At 33.0% G+C, this 13958-nt stretch overlaps 1 protein-coding gene across 1 annotated transcript in view; it reads right to left on the bottom strand.

Moving 5' to 3' along the window:
* Positions 1-1142: 1142 nt before the first annotated feature.
* Positions 1143-13958, bottom strand: part of LOC106136364 (protein toll) — a 110045-nt gene continuing 97229 nt past the window's right edge. The window contains exons 3-7 of the mRNA XM_060946073.1: positions 4128-4380; positions 2889-3930; positions 2493-2808; positions 2304-2417; positions 1143-2228 (exon numbers count right to left, since the gene is read on the bottom strand). Of these exons, the coding sequence (XP_060802056.1) occupies positions 1422-2228; positions 2304-2417; positions 2493-2808; positions 2889-3930; positions 4128-4266 (2418 nt within the window). The 5' untranslated portion in view covers positions 4267-4380 and the 3' untranslated portion in view covers positions 1143-1421. The remainder of the gene's footprint in view (positions 2229-2303; positions 2418-2492; positions 2809-2888; positions 3931-4127; positions 4381-13958) is intronic.

Raw genomic sequence — 13958 nt, 5'->3', positions numbered from 1 at the left:
ATTTTCTTAGATATGCTGTGCTCGATGATATTTTTAATGTACTCGATGATAACTCAGGTGTCCCAAATTCTTCCATCAATATCACCAAAGACACAATAATACTTTTAAGTCAATCCAGGGTAAAGGCTAATAAACTTTGATTTCTATTTTTAGGCGATGAGTTAGCAACCTGACACTATCTGATTCTCAATTCCATGATTAATCAATCAAGCTGAAAGCATTTCAGCCTTTTGGTTCAGTTTTCCCTGTAAGAGATAAAAACTTGATATGTGCATGTATGTTTTTTAAAATTTTCTTGCACCAATCATTTTCACTACGTAAAGTATCCACTGACAATATCTTATCACACGTGCTAAATAAGTGCCAAGTCACTTATTCATGGGACACGCTCTATTATATGCGGTTCTTTTGTTTCATGAGGATTTATGGTTGGTTAAAATATGACTGTATTGATAATTCTTTATAAAATAATCTAGTAGGGTAAGTATCACTTAAATGCTGCTACTGCTACACAATATCAAAATAAGAAATGGCGAGTTTTTAAAAACAAATGTCGAGAGGTTCAGTTCACTGTTTTTTCAACAAATAAAAGAAAAGTAGGACATGAAACTTGGGGAATGAAAGTTTTGATAGAAAGGACATGAATTGTCCATTTAACTGTGCCGTTAAGAGCTGTCACTTAATTAAAAAACAGAGGTTGGTTTTGCCATTAAAAATCAAAATTATATTTATAAAGTATACGTTTTATTATAAGCTGCAGCTTACAATCTTAACAACATGCAGTTTCCATGAAACGTAAATGATTTTTTTCATACTTTAATAAGAAATATGTACACTTACATAACGAAAGGAGATTATATGTATGTTGATTACAATTGCCACGTCATGATGTCATACAAACTTCTTTGAAGTACGATATAAGATAAAATAAATGCAGGTTTACCCTCTGAACAACGAATAATTTAACGTTAGATATTAACTACTTTTACAAACAATAACTTATCCTTATCAACTAGCTTTACATCATAAAATATATACTTAATAAGTAAAAATTTTACACAAATTTTCTCCAAATGGTCTTACGATAAAACAAAAAAATTGTTACGACTAACAATAAACATATTTTTACAAATTTGTGATGTCCTTGTGCATAAAAAACGCTAAGAAAAATTGAATTTGTAACATTTTAATACAAGTAAACATGAATGTTAACAAATTTTGCCTGATGTTTACTTCCTTCATTTTTACCATTTTATAGATAAAATTTCGCAATATTAAAAAATACATGTGTATGCTTGCAAAATTGAATTAAATATACACAAGATCATATTAGACAAATCAAAACCACTGTAAATATGTGAGATTTACTATTGATTGTGATGGAATCAGTCTTTACCTCACTAAATTATCGTACAATGTAACTAAACGTGACTGTGCGCAATTGGGTTTACATTGTACTGAGTAGACCAGTCAGGTAATTTGGAAAACGAAATATTCCGCGGACATTTTGCCTTAGATATCTTTAACTTTACTGGCGTTTTAATATCGTCTTTCTCGGCAGCTGAAACAACCCCCAAATCGTGATCGACGGATAGCATGTCTATAATTTTCTTCCAAAAGTCAACGTCACTCCATAAAACCGACGTGTTTATATCCCTTTGATCCTTTAAGAAAGCATATATCGAGTTCTCTGGACCAATATCGACGAAGATGTAAATTGTATCTTTAGCTTTCAACATTTCCCCATGAATTTTCTTAATGTCCACATTTTTGTAAGCTGTCATTAAGTAGTTGGGGGAAAACACAACAAGAGTTGTATCATATTTAAGAGCACCATCGTCTTTGCGAGTACAAATATCTTTGACACGTCGGCCTGATTTTCTTACATATATAGGTATCTCATTTTGCACTGGATGTATAAATAAGTTAAAATTTTGGCTTTTTAATTGTGGAACAAAATCTTTCAAAATGAACTCCTCATCATTTTCACAGAAATTTACCATTATACCGGTTTTAACCTTGCGGGCAGGCTTGGAATTTTTATTTTTACTTTTCCAAAGTTTTCTTTTTATGGCCAATTTTATATTCTTTCTGTAGAATATAAATAATACTATCATCACTAAGTATAGGGATACCAAAATTATTATAATGATGATGAAAATAGTGTATCTCGTGTAACAAGATACTTTAGTCCAAATCGAGCATTGAAACGTTGACAAATCAGGTATCTGGAAGAAATTATTTAAATCAGTAAATGATTTATAGAGATCTTTTTTTTTAAAGAGGGTGTTTCCAATAATTACCTTCGTAGACAGTCCTGTGACGAAATCAATAAAGTGAAAGTTTTTACATTCGCATTTTAAGGGGTTGTGAGCAATCCACATTTCGCCTGCAGGTTTGTAAGGTTCGACTTCATCCTGAAAACGAAAATAAGTATTACTATAGTAGTAATTCTTGTCAAATTTTAAATTCAAGTTATTATTTATACATACCAAAAGATTTGTAATGTTATTATATCTAATGTCCAATACATCAACGCCGTTGAGCCACCAGTCATAAAAGAATTGATTAAACTCATTATGACTTAAATTTAAGAGTCTCAAATTACGAGCACCGCTAAACGGAGACAACCTGTGTAACACGCCAGGCATGACATCTTCTTCTTGAACTTCAAAACTTAATCGATTGTAAGCCAGTGTTATGGACATCTTTTGTTTATTGTAGACAAATAAATAGTTTGGAAGTATTTTCAATCCATTGTGTTCCATATTAAGGTAAATGAGACTAAGCAGCGGCGAAAAAGTAGATCTGCAATGTGAAATGACAATGAGCTTATGTTTTATTTGAATATCACCAAATTTTATGAGCATTTTTTTATAAAAACTTACCTAGGAATTTCTACTATTGAGTTATAAGATAAATCGAGCCTTTCTAATCGTACTAGAGACGAAAAAATCCTTTCTCCCAACTGTGTTAAATTATTGTGACTAAGATCAAGTTCTAATAGATTTATTTGGTCATTAAAAGCAGGTTCAGGGAGAACTTTTATTTCGTTATATGATAATGATATGTTTGTTATATTAGAAGAGTCTGAAAAAACATCGTATGGCATATATTCTAGCCCACATCTTTGTATATATATCTGTTTCAAATTACGCAAGTTTCCAAAAAAATATCTAGGAAGTGTCTTCAGTTTTACGTCGTTGTTCAAAATAACGACTGTTTCCAACTCATTATTGTATCTGAACAAATTCTCTGGCAGTGTCGAAAACTTGTTTGATAATAATGTCAATTTCCTCAATTTCTTCAGGGGTTTGAATATCGACCACGGAAGCTCATTAAGGCCATTCGAACTCAAGTCTAACTCTTCAAGGACATCAACCCCAGTGAAGAAGTCCTCAGAGAACCAAGTTACGTTACTCTGCCACAATGATAGTTTTCTCAACAAAGTTAAGTGAGAAAACAAATTTGATGAAATATTAGTCATGTGATTGTGACTAATTTCTAAAGTCTCCAGCCTTTCAAGCGGCTTAAATAATTCTTCAGTAAGATTTATACTATTTGATCTTATATTTAACCAAGTCAATTTATTAATATCAGTAAATAAATTATCTGGTAATCGAGTAATTCCATTAACAGATAGTAGTAATTTAGTTAAATCTTGTAATCCTGCAAAATGTTTTCTATCGAAATACCCGGAAAGATTTTTTGCATTTTGAAATATAAGTGCCATTGTCTTCGTAACACCCAAACTAGTCAAAACATCTTTAAATGACGAAGTAGGTATTGGGCAGTCTTTGAAACTGACAGATTTAAATGAATTGATGTCATTGGCACATTTAGGTAGTTTATTGTAGTCGAGACTTGTTGAATTCTCGCATTTTATATTCAAGTATGTATTAGGAAGTAAATTGATTTTTACTATCCGACCTGTAACAAATTAAATAATTCGTTTGAACATTTTTCAGAATATGCAACTTGAATGGAAACGCAAATTTTCGCAATAATTTTGAACTTTTTCCAATTATCGGGATTGTAACGCCTGAAGCCATACTGTGAATTCGTATGCACGCTTTTAGTGAACTGTGAAAGGCAGTTTGAAAACGTGAATATTTAAGTGCACTCACCATCGATGTTGCAATTGAGTTCGACAGCGAGCGTGCCGCCGCAAACGCAGTTAGGGTCACTTGGACACATCAGCGTCGAGGCACCAATTATCTGCAGCGCCAACCCTGCGGTCAGCACGCACACTAATTCACGGTGCATGTTTAATCCTGTTACATTTGTCTCTGTTGAAATTTATTTCACTTCTATTTGTATCGGGATCACCAGCTTTTTAATCTTCCTCTTCAATTTCATATTCATCTTTAATCATTCGATCTGGGAACAAAACACAATTGATTAAATCATGTATTATTGCAGAATTGTTATTAATTAAATGGTTCATTCTGTTGTTCATTATTTACAAACAGATCGACAGAAAGCGCAGTGAGATAAATTGCTGCGACGGCAAATATAATAGAACTGCCGAATCTATAGCCAGTTATCTCGGTCTGTCGCACGCGAGTATTTTCGAATTATTGAAATTTTCCAATACTGATATCAATGTTCTGTAATGATAAATTTAAAAATGGTATGTAAGACTCTCTCTCAATTCTATCATAAAGCCAAATAGCTGAACGTGGCCATTCAGTCTTTTCAAGACTGTTGGCTCTGTCTACCCCGCAAGGGACATAGACGTGACCATATGTATGTATGTATGTAAGACTATTAGCATAAATAAATTGTTTATAATGCTAGTTTCTTTATGTCAATTGTTATGAAATTTTCAACAGGTACATCATGTAGTTATGGCGCTACATTTATTTAAACCCTTGATCTAAACTGTGATTTAAAGCCGAGCCATTCATTTGTTCAATAAATCCCGCAATAGGCGAAGTTTGGCATGCAGGCGCGTCGTGTGACCGACAAGCCGGATGACATTTTGGCTGGTACCGCAAGAATTTCCGCAGTGAGATTAGCGTAATGAGGATTTCTAATCTGATCGTCAAATTTCTTCAGTTAGATTATTTACATAATTAGTTTGGCGCGTCTCTGGCAGGCTTAGTGGACCGTTGAGTATTGTACGTCTTATGAATACTAAATATTTTAAGAACAGTTACAGAATGGTTTTTAACTCTCGAATTTACTACTTCACTGCTAGCTTCATTAATGGCACCTTGAAAACATTCTGCAGTACTTGTAACATACTACAGTGCATCGTTAATTCATTTTCACATAATGTATCCTCCTCCTCGCGTCGTATACCTCATTGATTTGGAGTTCACGCAGGATAGATGCATTGGTACGGAAGGCAGTCCAGGGTATCTGTAGCATCTTCCTCCAGCACCACATTTCGAAGGCATCTATGCGGTCTCTATCAGCCTTTTTCAGGACCCATGTCTCGGCGCCGTAGCTAAATATGGAGAAGACTAGAGTGTGGACAAGTTTCTTTTTTGTCTTCCGTGAAATGCTTCGGTCCTTCCATATCTTTTGTAGTTGAGACATGGCATTATTGACATAATGTATATGTATATAGAAGTTTTGAGTGTGATAGTATTAAAATTTTACATGAAATTATCTTTTCTATACATACATTTAATCACATCTTTATCCCTTACGACGTGATATCTTTTTCATAGATGTCGTTAAAGGCGAGTGAGATAAAGGTTAATAAAATTGGGATTCTTTTATAAGCGATAGGGCTAGGTCCCTGTCACAATTTGAATCTCTATTCCATCATTAGGCCATACAGCTGAACGTAGCCAACCCTAATTTAACCAAAATTTCACAGAGCTGGATTATGCTAATTCTGATTATCCGATTTCGACAAGCGCGGGACTGGAGACATGTATTTTTAAGGGATAAGTGTCACCTTTGTTTAACTCACGTACTTGCCGGGTTAGAACACGAATTTGTTTGAAACATTCACATTTTACATCTGATGTTAAGTTTGCTGTGTGGTTCCCGGCCTTTAAAATAGACCACTCCTAATCTTTCCCAATAATGTCGTAAAAGCCGACTAAGTTATATAATAGTTAAACTTGGGATTCCTCTTTAGATGGATTCCGGGACGGGATTCCGTCATTAGGTCATACAGCTGAATGTGACCTTTCTCTCTCATCAAAACTGGCATTGTCTACCTCGCAAGGGATTTAAACGTGATTTAGATTAAATGTAGCCATATAACAGATTGTCAGACATCTGTATACTTTACTCGCATAATTCCCATTCATTACTCTCTTCGTGCAAACTCCTCAGTTTAGGTTACTCTTGACCAGACATCAACCAAAACTCCATCAATACAAGTATGACCCAATTCTGTAATCAGTTAAAAACAATTTCTTGTTCTGTCCCTTATCTCTTCTCCAGATCTTAAGTAGAAAATAAATGCCAAGAATATTAAATATGAATTAAGAATTTGCGTTACTCGAAGAGAAAGATTTGAGTGATGGTTTATGCTAATGATCATTGATGAATGTTTGTACAAAGTAAGTAATGTCTATACATTATGTTGCCTAGGCCTAATATGTACATTAAAGTTTAATTCAAATACGTCCAGAAGTTTTGTAAATTAGCATGTACACATAGTTTTTTTTTAAATTCTTACTCTACTATTGATTACCCATCTTCTATTTTGTTTTTATGTAAATATATTCAATGTTCCGAAATTATCTTTATACTCGTACTGTTTTACCACATGACTTTCGGTCAATATTAACTTGAGTGCCTGTTTTTATAAATGTGTCTCACACGGTTACTTCTAAATGAAATACTGATGCTGTTTTCACAGTTTGCTGGAGTTTTCTAAAACAAGTAGCCTGTAAGAGATTGCATTAGCGATAAAGCCGCCATTTTTAATTCATTTATTCTTTTGCCCATGTATTTATTTTTCTTTTGATGAAATCAAGTCTTCTGCTAGCCTTCTTTCATATCAGGTTTGCTCTCGTAAATTTTCCAAAACAAAATTACCCTTATTCAATGTGGGGCCGGTTGAAAATTTTTTCTCAGTGCTTTATTTCATTTGTTAAGCAGATGGTGAATGTATTCGTGATTAACAAAAATATATTTTTTTTTTCTACATAATATTAATAAAGATTCGCCATTTAAGGATCTACGGAATAGCATACTAAATAAGCTTTAACTAGTTATCTCAGAAAATGCGCGTGTAAGCGCTTCCAGCTTTGTAAGTGAGAAGAGCGGAAGCTAGCATCTTTCAGATGTTGGCAGTGAACCAACTATTGCCTTAAGGCGGACTGCGGTAGCTGACCTGTCTCGGCGTATTTAATTGGTTTTTGTTCCAAACCGAAATTTAAATAAAATCTTGTAGATCTTGAATTGCAAATAAAGTAATTAATAATGTTAGTTACCAATCAAAGATATTAAATTTAAAAAAATGTATTATAACTAGTTTTCTTAAAACTGAGACCGATGTATGTAACTAGGAAAATGCAAGGAAGAGGCATTATATTCAGAAACTGTATGAAGAGCATTCAAGACATTGGCTAATGAATATTAATGATGATATCAACAAACCAAAACTTCGTAGATATTATTAGATTTTTTTTTTCTTGTTAAATATCCATACACTGTATTTGTTTGGTTTTTCTAGGTTAATTTAAAACAGTTAGAAAAAGCAACGAGCTGACCTTAGTCGCCTGGGTACCTTCAAATTAATAAAAGGCCTTAGTAAACTATAAATCCGTGGCATAATTTTAACTTAATCTATTTGAACATCAGTTTGCATAAGCCCTAAAGTTATGTTTGACGGTACTACTGCCAAATTTGCCCCATACTATATAGTACATAGTAACACTAAAGTTGCTAACTTGTGAGATTTTCAGGCTAAGAGTGCAAAATATAAAAGACGTAGAAGAAAAACTCCAAAGTATTAAAATTTACGCGTACGTCCCACGGCCTCCTACGAGTGTAAAAGTCAGGATTGTTTTTGATTAAAGCACTTTTAGTTTATTGCTCTCAATGTGTATATTTTTAAATCATCAAAAAGATTTCAATTAATATTTTGGTTTCATTTATTTTGGATTCTATTTGATATAATCTGTGGTCAAAATTGGCCTGAACTGACGTATTTGCATAAAAAGATATGGATGAAGCATGATAGTTTGTAGGCATCGTGACAAGAGTATAGGGTAGTCTCAGCCAAACACCAGCAAAAAGCGTGTTTTTTGTATAATATTTTAATAAATAAGTATCTTTACATATTTTAATTTTAATAGGGTAGGCAAACTCACGATTGACTTTAATATTATAATTAATAAAAAAAGTGAATCTAAGACAAAATGTGTAGTGAAAGTTCTATAATCTCTATATTTAGATAACACAGGTGTTGCATACCAACTTAACACAACTTCTGGAAGGGCCTGCAAATTGTAGTTGTTTATTTAGGATCATAAGACAGCAAGAAACTGTAAACATGGGAATATTTGTTTTGTTACTTGTAAAATTAATTACTAACAAGATATTCTACACCTACACACATGTTTAGGTTAACAACATTTCAACAGTAAATTTCAATTTATTTTCATTCAAAATGCGTAATGATTTGCTATCTTGGCGACTTAATGGTATGAATGTTTTTATAATTGTTCTGTTAATCCAAAACAGTTTTTATAATTTTTGTCTGAATATTTCTTTTGGGGTCTGAATGTTTATTTAATATTTTGTGGCTGAGTTTGTCACATTGCTGTTGGTCTTACAATTGGGTAAGTGAAAACTGTTGAGTAAGATCTCCTCAGACAAAGGATTTAAATTGTACCCGATCTATAATAAAAAAGAAATAGGTGAAATATTCATTATATAAACTGATTTCAAATGTTGTCATCATGATCATGTGTCATGGTGTAATTTTTTGCTAAATGAATATTTTCTCGTCTTCTATATGTACGATAAATTTTGCATCTCTGCACACTCTACGTTATACAAATGGTGGTTAATATCGCGTTAATATCACACGTCGCCAAACACGTAGCTATCTCCTAATTTAAACCCACATTAAATAGACACTGCCCTGACCTGAGGCGCTAACTGACACAATGCGGTTAACATTCGGAATTAATGCTCATGCCATTTTTTAGTAAGATACGGGAACAATAATAAGAGAATGTTAATAAAGTATGAACAGAATAGAGATTACAGATCTAAGGATATTGGTTCGTTAAGAATAACGTTTAGTTAAAAAAATTATGTTGTAATGAAAATTTTCTATTGAACACTTACTGTTCATAAAAAAACGGTTAGTACTTTACCTAAAGTACCAAGAGAATATCTGTGAAAACCATAACGTTCTGACACCTTAGCTCTGAACTAAGAGTAATTTGTTATTTACTTATGCGTATTACAATACATACAATACGTAACTTTTTATTGCACTACAATAAATTACAGCAAATTCATAATCATTTATTAAAAACATGGCAGCAAAAGGCGCCATTATCACTACAAGCTTTCTCTTCCATTAAAAATATTAAGGTATTCCTTACTACCCATTGAGTATTGAAGTCTACTTACAGATTTATCCAAGAGATAGAATTATTCAAATCGTGTCCTCGGATAATTCTATATTCGAATTACCACATGGCATTGACATTTAAAATTAATGCTTGAAGCATTATAAGCGAGTTTTTTGTTATGCAAACAATAGTAGGGGACCCGCTACTGGAGACTTTTTCTAACCGCCATTTTTTTGTTGAAAGTCATCGTTTAATCGATTAACGTCGACGCCGATACGCCAGAGTGACGGAGACGCTGAATTAATTTTATTTTTGCGGCTTACCGAGGAAATATCCTTGTAACTTTTTTGACATTTAAGGCAAACAAGTTAATTGAGATTCCGAAAAAGATGAATACAATTTTTTATAAAATGCATAAAGCTCTTTAATAATGCGTGTTCTATAACAGTTAATTTTTTTCTATGATTTGGGACCCGGGGTCCGCTTTCCGACATTCCATAGCAACGTATAAAATTTATAACAAAAAAAATAGCGGGAATCTGTAATAGAAATTCCTTGGAGCTCCGCTACTGTGGATGAAAATACTCCCAACTGTAGCATTTTAATGAAATAATACCAAAATTCAGTGGTTTTTGTATTAATCTTTTTCAGACAAAGAAATCACAAATATACTATCTACTAAGATTCTTAATTAAACTCTAACAGACAACCAAACAATTGTCTCAAAAATACAACAATAATTCTTAAGTGCATATATTTCCCGAGGCTGTGTTTTACTGAGAAATTTTGAATTATCTTAGAGAGTACCTATAAATCATTCTTTAGGTAATATATTATAACGTTATTGAAACTCACCGATAGCCAAGTTTTACATACAAATAATCACATCTATATCTCTTGCGGGATAGACAGAGCCAACAGTCTTGAAAAGACTGAAAGGCTAAGTTCAGCTGTAAAGCTTAATGATGGAATTGAGAATAGTGACAGGTTGCTAACCCATCGTCTAAAAGGAGAATCCCACGCTTATTAGCCATTTTTTTAGTCGCCTTTTACGACATAGATTGGTACTTTTCTTAAGTCCCGAGAACCGCACGACACTAAGTCATCATAATAAGTTAAAGCTCAAAGTTCTGTATTAATACGTAAGGCGATGAAGTAACTCAAATTCTAAAGGAGACATTCACTCTTGTTCCAGGTACGAGTATCATGACAAAGCCTTATTGTGAAGAGAGTAAGGGAATACGTCTGCCGCAGGCATTTCTAAAGGCCTAATTAATTATCTCAAGTAGGCTTCGCATAGATCATGCCTCAGGGAAGTATGGAGAGAAATAAGCATGTTTCACTAATTAAATTCATGAAATAGATAAGATCCTTTATTAGATATCCAGTTTACAATTAACAAAAGTTATAAGATAATTAAAAGTTCAAGTATCCATACATTGCCGTGTGGTTTTCGGCACGTTTGAACAAAACCACTCTTTAACTTTTCCATGGAGGTCGTAAAAGGCGATTTCTCTTTTGGGCGAAGGGCTAGTAACGTGTCTCTATTTGAATCTCAATTCCATCACAAAGCCATACAGCTGAATGTGGCACTTCAGTTTTTTTAAGACTGTTGGCTCTGAATACCAAGCATTGGATTTAGACGTGACTGTATATATGTATGTATGTATGTAAGTTTTCATATCGATACTGATTATAATTTTAGGACACTTGATGAAATTGTGAACAAATACTTAGACTAAACAATCAGGAGATTTTCTTTTGGGAATTTCTACGGGCGCCAAGTTTTAAGCATACATTGAAGAAAATAAATGCATTAAAATATGACTGCACTGTCAAATCAACAACAAACACGTAGTTTTATTATTAAAGAGTATTTAAGACTGTGGGCTCTGTCTACCATATAAGGGATAAATACGTTAATATATGTACTGTCGCAGTACAAACCATATTAAACTATTTGGTTGAACCCGGCCTTGAGTCCTGAAACCATTAAATTCTGTCCACCCCGTAAAATGTAATGACATGATGTATGTTTGTACAAATTGTAAGCTTAAAAGCTTATTCGACTTTTATCAAAGTAAAATGGGACATGTAGGATCGAATTAAACCCTTATTTAGTTGAGAAGTTATAATGTCTAAAAAATATTTCGATTTTGTAATTTTATAGTCTTGTTTCTTAGTAGGTTATTAATTCAATCTATAAACTTATTCTATAGATGAAACGAAAAAGCAAAACATATTTTTCTGAAACTCACGCTCTATTCAATTAATTTATTTATTCAGCAAACTAATTGCATAAATTGATCATATTTAATACAGTAGTCAAATTGTAATACTAAAAAAGAAATGATTAAAATCAAAAAATAGAACACTTTCACGCTTGCCTCGAAAGCCAATAAACACATTAGTAATTCATTAAAAATCACTTACCGATTATGAAGAACATCCAAACACACGTAAAAAACTTGCTATAGAAATCACTTTAACGGAAAGAAAGAATATGTTTTTCTGCAATTTTTAAATTGGCAATATTTTAATTACAACTAAATGCGATTAGCGATCGTAGAACGCGCGTAGACCCTCGCGCTACGAGTGCTACGAGCGACTGCCGCTACGCCGCTGTCTACGAACAAGTCTAAATAGAAGCGTTCGGGTTCATTCGGGAATCGACGGGAAAGACCGAGCCATGTAAAGTTATTTAAGTCCAGTACCGACTAGCTCATTTTCGGTCGCATTAATTGCGCTACTCAAATTATGTCGGTATGTGCTCGGGACTTTAAAGTTTATACGCCTGTCGGTACGGAAGGGTGAAAATAATTTACTAAATCTTAAATAACTAACGCTCTTTGGACACGTTGATTTACTTTTTTGTATATTCTAAAATTAAATTTCTATAAAAAAAAGAAAACAAAGCTTCTTGAATAATATTAAGATAAGAATATGGTTCTTGTTCTGTGTTCTCTTTCCTTCTTTATACTTTCTTAACCTCTGTACTCTTCTTAAAATCGCATTAATTTAATCGAAGAAACTTATGTTCCCAGAATAATAATATCACTTCCATAGCACATATACTCAAATATATAAATAAATTTAATTATATACGGGACAGATTACACAGATTGAGTTAGCCTTGAAGTAAGTCTTGTCGAGACTTGTGTTACGAACTCAACGATACTAAATTTTATAATAAATACTTATAAAGTACTTATCCAAGAGCCAGGCTAATCAGAGAAAGTATATTTCCAGTCATACCTTATCCGGTATTCGAATCCGGGATATCCAGTGTCGCAGGCAAGCTCACCGCTGCGCCACAGATGCCGTCAAATAAAATTATTCTTTTTCAATTCGATTCGTTGCAAAAACATCTCAAATGTAGTAACAAATGAACATTAAATATCTTTGCCCAACAGGAAAACCTATAAATACCTTAATTACACGTACATCAAATCTATTGATTCGTCCATATGTACGAGTATACGTAAACACGATCGCAAACGATAAAATCAAAGCTAAATACGTGGTTATATCGACTGGTCCCAGCAGATTTGGTCTGACCGTTTTTTATACCAGTCGATTCTTTTATGACACAAGTGTTCAGATGTGGCTCAAACATGGAGCTGAGAAAAAAAGGGTTTTATGGAGTTGGTATTGCTGAGCACGTCCAATTCCTTTTAGTGATTAATATTTATTTTATTATTTGAATCCATATTAATATTATAAATTGAAAGTAAATTTATTTGTACCTTTTCACTGTGTAACAATTGAACCGACCTTCATGAAATTTTGCACATATTTAGTGGGGTGTACGCAGAAGAGGATAGCGTGCTTTTAATGCGAGAGTTTAGAAATACTTTACTGTAAAATTAAAAAGAAATTCAATAGAGCTTGTGAGATAAAACGACAGTAACATTATTTATGGATACAGATGTCTATTTAAAATCTTGAAGTGGATTACTTAGTTTTATTAATTTACTCAGTACTTATAATGGCTAGCAGATATTATTTAGTCAGATGTGTATTAACCGAGTTTAATCCTAAAGTTGTAACAAATTGTTCACAACTTCAACAAACTAGGGTTTGGCAACACTGCCTTGCTCTGTTAACAGTACGCTCTCAGTTTATTATTTGAAATTTTCCGAAATACCAAATATTTTCGAGTGAAAGTGATCTAAATCAATAGTATAACATCGCATATATCCACTTGAGTGTTATTCAAGAAATTTATAACCGGATTACGACAGTAAACATTGAAGATAAGTCATATTTTTATACCCACATAATTTTATCATTCAAATTATTCAAGATAACTACCCACATCTGTCAAATAACTGATTTGTCAATATCAATTGACAGCATCAAAATTGAATCTGACATATGAAGTGTTGCCGCACTTATAAAAGTTCCCAAAATAACAGGGAGCGCTCTGATCGCCTGGTACTTTTGACG

This window comes from Amyelois transitella, chromosome 10, assembly GCF_032362555.1.
Source record: "Amyelois transitella isolate CPQ chromosome 10, ilAmyTran1.1, whole genome shotgun sequence".
NCBI lineage: Eukaryota > Metazoa > Arthropoda > Insecta > Lepidoptera > Pyralidae > Amyelois > Amyelois transitella.
The sequence above is the reverse complement of the archived record's forward strand: the minus strand, read 5'-3'. Positions and strand labels throughout refer to the sequence as shown.